Source organism: Chrysochloris asiatica, unplaced genomic scaffold (genome assembly GCF_000296735.1).
Source record: "Chrysochloris asiatica unplaced genomic scaffold, ChrAsi1.0 scaffold00132, whole genome shotgun sequence".
Lineage (NCBI taxonomy): Eukaryota > Metazoa > Chordata > Mammalia > Afrosoricida > Chrysochloridae > Chrysochloris > Chrysochloris asiatica.
Window position 1 is genome coordinate 4,571,075 of NW_006408650.1, and position 9,074 is coordinate 4,580,148.

At 50.7% G+C, this 9,074-nt stretch overlaps 2 protein-coding genes across 2 annotated transcripts in view; one reads left to right on the forward strand and one right to left on the reverse strand.

Moving 5' to 3' along the window:
* AFMID (arylformamidase) overlaps positions 1-3,753 on the reverse strand; it is a 16,400-nt gene extending 12,647 nt beyond the window's left edge. Inside the window, exons 1-2 of the mRNA XM_006869656.1 lie at positions 3,694-3,753; positions 1,565-1,655 (exon numbers count right to left, since the gene is read on the reverse strand). Of these exons, the coding sequence (XP_006869718.1) occupies positions 1,565-1,655; positions 3,694-3,753 (151 nt within the window). The remainder of the gene's footprint in view (positions 1-1,564; positions 1,656-3,693) is intronic.
* Positions 3,754-4,404: 651 nt separating this feature from the next.
* TK1 (thymidine kinase 1, soluble) overlaps positions 4,405-9,074 on the forward strand; it is a 26,276-nt gene continuing 21,606 nt past the window's right edge. Inside the window, exons 1-4 of the mRNA XM_006869536.1 lie at positions 4,405-4,477; positions 4,589-4,620; positions 5,460-5,570; positions 8,400-8,493. Coding sequence (XP_006869598.1) covers positions 4,412-4,477; positions 4,589-4,620; positions 5,460-5,570; positions 8,400-8,493 — 303 coding nt within the window. The 5' untranslated portion in view covers positions 4,405-4,411. The remainder of the gene's footprint in view (positions 4,478-4,588; positions 4,621-5,459; positions 5,571-8,399; positions 8,494-9,074) is intronic.

The following is a 9,074-nucleotide window of genomic DNA, read 5'->3' on the forward strand; positions in this document are numbered from 1 at the left end:
GAGGCTTTCTTTACTCCCGTAAAGATTTACACCCTCGGAAACCCTGTACAGGGTTGCTATGGGTCGGAACCGACTCGACGGCACTTAACAACAACAACATACTGGGTCATGAGGAGTTGGAAGTGACTCAACAGTACTTTACAAAAAGGAGCCCTGGTGATGCCATGGGTTAAGCATTGAACTACTAACCAAAAGGTTGGCAGTTCTAACCTACCAACCAATTTTAGGAGAAAGATAAGGCAGTCCACTTCTGTAAAGATTGACAGCCTCTAAAACCCAACAGGAACAGTTCTATGCCACCCTACAGGGTGACTATGAGTTGGAATTGACTCGATGGCAGTGGTTGTGTGTGACAAGCAGTGCTGCTCAGTCCTCTTGCTTGAGGACTAGATAGTGTGGATCTTGAGAGCATGCGCACAAGGCTGTATCCACCTGACCATACAAAAGGCTTGGAGTCCTGGTGCTGCACTGTTGCATAAGCACTGGGCCACAAGGTCGGCAGTTCAAATCCACCAGCCGCTCCTCCACGGAAACTCCATACAGGGTTGCTATGAGTTGGTCAGAAACGATTCAACAGCAACAAATACAAAAGGTAAGATTCCCTGCTAATGAATTGCCTTTGATGTGCACTGCGGTCAGATCAAACGCTTATTCAATAAGCAAACTTTTTCCTTTCTCTACTCCTTTGGTGGGGAGCTTTCCTGGGTTGGTAATCAAACAGTTGTGGTTGAATCAGTTCTAACTCCTGGTGCCCCCGTGTGTGTCAGACTAGAACTGTGCTCCACACAGTTTTCAATGGCTACCATCTTTTAGAAGTAGAACACCAGGTCTTCCTTCCAAGGCACTTCTGGGGAGACTAGAACCTCCAACCCAGGCAGACATATTGGGAAACCAGCTTTGATAGGTTTCCTTCACAAATACACACCTGCTGACATCTGAGTTTTCTGACAGGGTGTATGGCTTCCTCTTGGTACCTACTTCCCCTGGCTGCACGAACGTTTAACTGATTGTTCGGTATCTTGGCTTTTAAAACTTCAAATTGTAGCAACTCTAGAAAAATCTGCTAAAATGTCCCTTGAGAACTGGACCAAGGGGAGGGGGTGAGCAGAGGGCATGAAAAGAGCCTGTGGGTAGGGTAATTAAGAAACCCTTTTTAGTGCCTTCCCAAATTCTGTTTTGAGATGTTTCAAAGTGCAACAAGTAGAAAGTTAAAGCACTTTGGTGGACACATGCAGAGATGGAAATTAACCAGAAGACTTCAGGGCTTGTAGGTTCCTAAGCCCTGATTTCTTTCAAGGAAACAAAACCGAAACAGCTTTCTTTCATAAATAGTCCAACAGTCCACATCCAGCAGTTCAGTAGGGGCATTCCTGTTGTACATCGCTGCCTTGTGCTAACCCCGACATGTGACCTTCAGGGCCTGGGCCCAACATGACTGACAGAGCAGGGGACCTTGCCCTTGTTGGTGCCTGATTGGGAAATAGCCCTTCCCTACCCCCAGCATTCTGAACACTCCCACAAGTTAAAGTCCACCCGCAGTGGTCAGGAACGGCTCATGTGGTACCCTGGGCTCCAATCTGCGAGTATGTCCTCAAGGCCTCTTCGGCTCCCAGCCTGACGACCCATCGGCTGGGGCTGTATTGAGTCTCCAGCTCCTATGAACAGACACAAGGCTCAACACAGATTATGTCCCTTGTCCCCCTCGCACCCCCATGGATGTCCCACTCTGCTTCCAGAAGTGCCCTCCCCAGCATTCTGGGCTCTCCACCAGCCTGGCAAAGCCCTCAGGACTCTGCCTCTACTGAGTCATTAGAAGCTTCCCATTCAACTGCAGAATGCCCAGGCAGTGCAAGGTCTTGGGTGAGAGGCTATAAATGTAGCTTCAGAAGAGAGGAGAAGGGGTGTGCTGAGAGAGGTGGGCCACACAGCACGGTCAGAGGTGTGTGGAAAGGCCAGCCTAGGAGAAGCTGAGAGTTGGAGCAAGAGCGTGGAAGGTTTTGAATGCCAGGCTAGGATGCTAGTGCTGAACCGAGAAGTACCACTGCATGAGAGTTTGGAGAAAAGGCTCCAAGTGGAAACTGGGCTGGGAAATTCAAGGAGGAGCGGGTGGGGCTCTGGAGTCACTTACTAGCTGGTTTAACCTAGACAAGACAAGTTATATACAGTCTCTTGTCTCAGTCTCTTCATCCCTGTAACGGGCATAGTAAACAGTGGCCTTAAAGAAATCAGGCGTGTAAATGACATAATGGAGTTTTGGTGTGGTGCTGTAGGATAAGCACTGTACTGTTAACCACAAGATTGGTGGTTTAAACCCACCACCTGCTCCTTGGAAACCCCATACAGGGTAGCTGTGAGTAGAAATTAACTCGATGGCACGTAACAACAAATGATAGTATGTTAGCCATTCAAATCTAAGTGGGAAACCACTTTCTCCTACAGAATGGGGTTGTTAGCCTGAACTCCATGGATCTCTACAACCTGAACCAGTCAATATGCTACGGAACATTGTTGTTGTTGGTGTTGGTGGTGGTGGTGGTGTTTAGTATCATAGAGTCAGTTCCGGCTCATAGCAACCCTGTATTAGGTGAGTCTGAACTGCCAATCTTGGGGTTCAAACCGACCTTGTGGTCAAGTGCTTATTCTACAGTGCCACACCAGGACTCCAATCTCTGGGAGTCCAGTGGGTAAGTACTCGGCTGCTAACCACAAGGTTGAGTGGGGGTTTGAACCCACCAGCAGATCCTCAGAAGAAAACACGTGGAGACCTACTCCTGGAAATACTGGAACCCATGGGGCAGTTCTACTTTGTTACATGGGGTCGCTAGGAGTAAAACTCGAAGGCTCTCAGCAACAACAAATGTGCCCACCTGCAGGGTGCTTACAACCACACCCACTGCACAGGAAGTTGTCAACAGAATCACCTCTGTTGTTTGTGACAAGGACGGTGCCATGAGTTTCCAAGTGTTCCCTGCCATTGTGTGTGTGTGTGAGAGAGAGAGAGAGACAGAGAGATTGACTACTTCCGTAGGGTAATCAGATATGCTCATGACCCGAAAAAGGAACAGGAAAAGCAGGACAAGTTAGCAAATCTTAGCCCTCACAACAACCTTCAGTGGACACCAGCCTCCCCCAGCCTCGGCCTTCCCAGCACAGACCCACACATATTGCATCATCTCAGGCATTTTAGCAAGAGTGGAGAACTTTGGCCCCAATCTTTGATAGAATAACATTCTGGCTTCCATTTTTCCTGTTCTTAAAATTATGCTAGCAAAAGCTGTTCTGCAGCCAGCAGGGAAAGAGATGGTGGTGCTGTAATTCCATAACTGACAATCACAGGAGGCTAGGATGGTTTCTAAGCTAGCTTCTTAGGACCAAACGTGTATCTATGGTATGGCTGAAATCGCAGTTCCATCCCGTTGTGAAATATCATTCAGTAATTTAGAATAGCCAGAGGGACCTTTCTGTAAATACAACTCTGCTTAGGATAAAAAACTAAGCACTGTTCTGGAGTCCAGTCCGATAGGACAGAATAAAATTGCCACATGGGGTTTTCAAGGCTGTTATCTGTCTCTCAAACAGTGGTGGATTCTGTTAGCAACTCAGCATGTTAGCAGCCCGACTACTTAGAATTCTAATCTTGTGTCTGAACGGACCTTCCCAGGCCCTGACCACGCTTCTTTACAATCCACCTACCTCTTTAGACATCTTCTTCCAGGGGGCCTCACCCCTGCGACCCGCGTGAGGCACATCCATCCCACCGACAACAAAGCGTGCGCAGCGTCCGCCCTTATAGATTTAGAGGGTGGGCTGAAGACGCCGTGGCCCCGTCCTCGCCTTTGGAGGAGTCACGTCCACCACCTATTCCGCACCAGTCCGCGCCAACCCCGCCCCTGAGTTTAGCGGAGCCCCGCCCACCTCCCTGATTCGGTGCCAGCCCGCGTCCAAGCTGTGGTCCCGCCCACCAGTCTGACGGCAGCTCCCCGCCAAAACCAAAACCCATTGCTGTGGACTCTTAGCGACCCTACTGGAGGAGTGTAGTAGTCAACTACCTCATTTTTCTCTTGCGAGCGGCTGGTGGGATCTTTAGCAGCCGAGTGTTTTAACGACTGCGTTAGCAGAGCCCCAGGTTCCGAATCCCCCAGCGCTAACGCCACTCAGGACCTGCCCCTCGTCATATCCCCGCCCACCAATCTGGCTGGCTCCCACCGATCAGGCGCCAGCTCCGCCCCTGTGCGTTAACCCCAATTTCGCCCAAGAAGGGGTCGGCTTTGGTTTGGACTCGTCAGGCTGTGATTGGCTCCCGGGAGCGCCGTTTTGCTTCCCTGATTGGCCCGGACGCCGGTAGACAGAGTAGAACCGTGCAGCGCGGGAATTTGCGGAGGTCTGAGATCCTGTGAGTCCCAGAGGCGCCATGAGCTGCATCAACCTGCCCACCGTGCTGCCGGGGTCCCCCAGCAAGACCCGCGGCCAGGTCCAGGTACAGGCTCCGGGGCGGGGGCGGACTGCGGGGCCCGGGTCCGGTGGGGTCTGACCAGCGCGCGGCTTCAGCACTCTATGGGTCCCCAAGTGACTTCTCCTTCTCTCCTAGGTGATCCTCGGACCCATGTTCTCAGGGAAAAGGTAGTAACTTTGGGGGAGCAGGGAGGGGCCGGGGACCCTCCTCCCCGGGGACCCTCTCTTCCTTGGCTGCAGCCCCTCAGCGATGAGCCCTTTAGAACAAGGACCCTTTTGAAGTTCTTGCCCCAGGGTTCCCTCCCTCCCTGGAATCCTGTCCTGAAGGAGATGGAGCCTGGAGGGCTGGGGAGCCCTCACAGGAAACCCCTGCCTCGGGGAGGCCCTAGGAGTCGGCTTGGTGGGTTCACTCTAGCCCTCTGGGTGGGACATCTTGGCCCCCGGGCGGCATTGGGCTGAAAACCTTTGGTGAAGTTAATTTTGGCTGACAGCCCGGGAGGCGGTTCTTGGATGAGATCATTTCCGGGAGGAGAGGACCCACCCTTCCACAAGGTCCTCCTGAGTTGGAAATCCCTTAATGGCTATGGATTTGCTCTCTTGGTTTGCTTCATGCCCAGCTGGAAATTCTCAGAGCCTGCTTGTAGACTGTAGGATCAACACCAGCCGCTCTGTCAGAACCCACTCAACAACAATGACAGGGTTGTTAAGGATCCCAGGTAGCACAGTGGGTTAAGCGTTGGTCTGATCACTGGGAGATCGGCGGTTCAATCCCACCGCCATTCAATTGGAGAACGATGAGGCTATCTGCTCTCTTAAAGGTTTAGCCTCTGAACCCTATGGAGCAGTTTTCCTCTTTCCCATCGTGCCACTCACTGTAAGCCAGAATCCACTCTTTCCTCCTATAAACCACCAGGGGGCAGCAGCAGCCCAGCCTATGGATGCGGGGACAGTGGCCTCATGACCCCTTTGCCCCTCTCGGTGGCCTCACGACCCCTTTGCCTCTGCAGCACGGAGCTGATGAGACGAGTCCGCCGCTTCCAGATTGCGCAGTACAAGTGTCTGGTCATCAAGTACTCCAAGGACATCCGCTACGGCACTGGCTTCTCTACACATGATCGGTCAGTCCCTGCCCCTGCCTGCCAGGCTTCTATGGACAGATTTTCCAAATTGTTTGGCAAAGTGGCCTGGGATGGGGTCTAGAGCGGAAGTCCCTAATTGGGCCATTTTTGCCCCCAGGGGAGAGGAGGTGCTAGAGTCTTCTGGTGGGTAAAGGTCAGCGATGAGGCTCAGCACTCTCCATGAACAGGAAGGACAGCCCCACAATGGAGACTTGTCCACACACACACACAACACTGCTGAGGTCGAAGCCCTGTAGATGATGCAGACTGGTTTTGTTGAGCCTGTACCTTGCCGTTTGCTTATTTTAATTTGCTTAACTTTCACAGTATCCTTGGCCTTCATATTCCCCATTATTAATCTGCCTGGGCCCAGTAGACATTTCAATCTGTGGGTTACATTCTCGTTCCCTGGCTGCCTGCTTCTTAGCAGCAGATTTGGGCCAGCTGTTTCTAAACCACCCTGGGAGGTGTCCACCTGAGCCCCCAGTGGCACGCTGAAGCATATTCAGGACTGGGGGCCATAGAGCCGGCTTCTGATTCCAGATGGAGTGGAGGGTGCCGGGACATGGAGCCTGTGCCAGGGGTGAGGCCTGGAAGCTTGCTTCCTGGCAATGCTAAGTTTGCTTCCTTTTTGCTGGAGCGCACAGGATGGGCGTGAGCAGGGAGGTCGGTAAGAGCAGGGACCCGCAACTTCTGAAGTTGCTCAGATTCCGGATTCCATACCAAGCACGGTCACATGGTGACAAGTCATCTTTGGCACGGGCTGGTAGCAGCCAGAGACGGGCTTATGGCAATGACTGAGCACTTGGCAGGTGGCTCGGCGGGTGCTGAGGTGCCCGGCTGCCTCTGGTCTCCTCTGTTTGAGGTGGGGAGGGGGAATTTAAAACGCACCAAGTACTGTTTGACACTCTTTGTTAGATTCTGAAGTCGGATTGCAATAAAATGGCAACTATACAGGAAGCAGCATTTGTAAAAATATTTTCTTTGTTTTAAAAAGAGCTACAAGGATCCCTGGTTAAGCGCTTGGCTACTAACCGGGAGGCTGGTGGTTTGAACCTCCCAGGCAGTCTGCTTCTGTGGAGATGGCAGCCTGGAAACCCGGTGGGACAGTTCTACTCTGTTCTGCAGGATCAGTATGAGTGGGAATGGAGGCCAGGGCATCTGATAACAAATACAGCTACTGAAGTCTGGGAGCTGGAGGCCAGTTTCAGACAACATTGTAGACAAATGCAAGTTGTTTGGGAAGGGCAAGGACACAGAACAGCATTCTTCACAACCCGTCCTGGCTGTGGGGGTAGATGGAGTGGACCCCCAAATGTCCTTGGAGTGGGACTAAAACATTCTCACTGTGTGCGCAGGAGTATCTGTACACATAGATCCCAGCGTGCCCTCCCCTAGGCCACAGGGTAGCAGCTAGCTCTGGGCTGCAGGCCTGACACCAGCCTGGTTTGTATCCTGCCTCTGCCTAGGGTCCTGGGGGAGTCCACAGGCCTGTCCGAAGGAGGTCATTCTGGGTCATCATATTGTAGGATTCCAGGCTTCTCCCAGCAGAACACTCAGGCATCTGCACTGAGGGCCATATCCTAGCATTCCTGGACCGCTTTCGTCATTGTCGTCAGCCCTAAACTCCAAGGTAGCCTCAGGAAGGACACAATGAAAAACTGCCCTGTGCTTCCTCATCCATGTGACCGGTTGTGGATCCGACTATTGTGACCAGCAGGGTTTTCAGTGGCTGAGTCTAGGAAGATAGTTGGGCCTTGCTAGTCTGTCTCTGTGGAAGCTGTGGTAAATCCTGTTCAGCATCATAGTGACATGCAGACATGCAGACCTTCACTGACAGACGCGTGGTGGCACACAGGAGTTGCTTTGGCTGGGATTAAAGTCTGGTCTACATGGAAGACGAGAATTCCCCCACTGCTCCACCCCCCATGAGTAAAAATTAAATATATCTATTATGACACCTTAAGGAGCTCTGGTAGCGTAGTGGTTACGAATCGGGCTGCGAACCTTAAGGTCAGCAGTTTGAAACTACCAGCTGTTCTGTGGGAGAAAGATGAGGCTTTCTTCTCCTGTAAAGATTTACAGCCTCGGAAACCCTGTACAGGGTCGCTATGAGTCCATACCAACTCCACAGCACATATCCACCACCACATTATGATTCCTTGGTGTAAGTAAGACTGTTCAAGCTGAGTTATATATAATTTTTTTATTTTTTTTTTTGATTTTTAAAAGAAATTATGACATTTTTGTTGGCCCCTACAAATATCCTTGGAGTCCTGCTGGGGTACTGCAGGGTAAGCACTAGACTACAAGGCTCGCTATGAGTCAGAACTGACACAGCAGCACTTCGCAACAACAAGAAGTATCTTTGGAGTCCTATTGTGTCTCTGTAAGGTAAGCACTGGACTGCTAACCTCAGGGTTGGTGGTTAAATCCCACCAGCTGCTCCATGGGAACCCTATACAAGATCACAATGAGTTGGAACCAACTCAACAGCACTTTGACAACAACAAACCAAGTATTCTTGACCCCTGGGCACTGTGCCTGATGGAGAACAGGACCTGTCTGTGTGTGACCCGCCACTGGGCAGAGCTCACCAGGGCTCTGAGGTGCAGTTGAGATTTATATTAGGTAACGCTAATTTCTCAAGCGAAAAGCGAATACCTTTGTTAAGTATCTGAGCTTTGGAACAATGGCTTTTGTTCTCCCCAAATCTCTTTCTGTGGGTGCTAACTTCCAGGTAAGTGTGGCAGAAGCTGTGATCACGATGTCCCCTGGTTTTCTGGCTTTCGTCTCCCTGACTGCTCATGTTCTACTTTCCCTCCCCAGGAATACCATGGAGGCGCTGCCAGCCTGCCTGCTCCGGGACGTGACCCAGGAAGCGTTGGGGGTAGCTGTCATAGGCATTGACGAAGGGCAGTTTGTAAGTTGGCTTGTCCTAGTGTCACTCTGCCTACGGGTTCCCTCTCTGTCCTTCTTTCTCCTCTGCTACCTTGGACGTTAACAATTTTAGGTCTGTTTAAGAGTTACCCTTACACTTTTTCCCTTAAAGTATACAAGGTCAAATTCACTTCCTTTAATAAGTAGTGTTTGCAGTCTGCCTCCTGATTTCCATGTTAATTGTAAGGAATTTCTTTACCTTTTAAAAGACGTGTAATACTCATTTGCTGGTGTACAAAAATGATTCGACTTTTCAACACTAGTGTGTAGGGAGTGGTGTGTTTGGTTGGCTCATTGCTGCTTTTGCTTGTTCCTTCTGCGTTTGTTTTTCTTCTTGCTGAAGTATGCCCTTTAGTAGCTCTCGCAGTCAGGATGTATGATGAGAAGTGCTCCTTGTCTGTGTGTGTAAATGTCTTTATGTTGCCTTATAGTATCAGCTGGGTAGCTGACTGTCCTTTTTCCTTGATGCTTTGTAAAAATGTCAGAGCACATTGTTGCTAACTCTGTTGCTAATGGTTGCTAACCATTGTTGCTAATGGTTACTAACCATTGTTGCTAATGGTT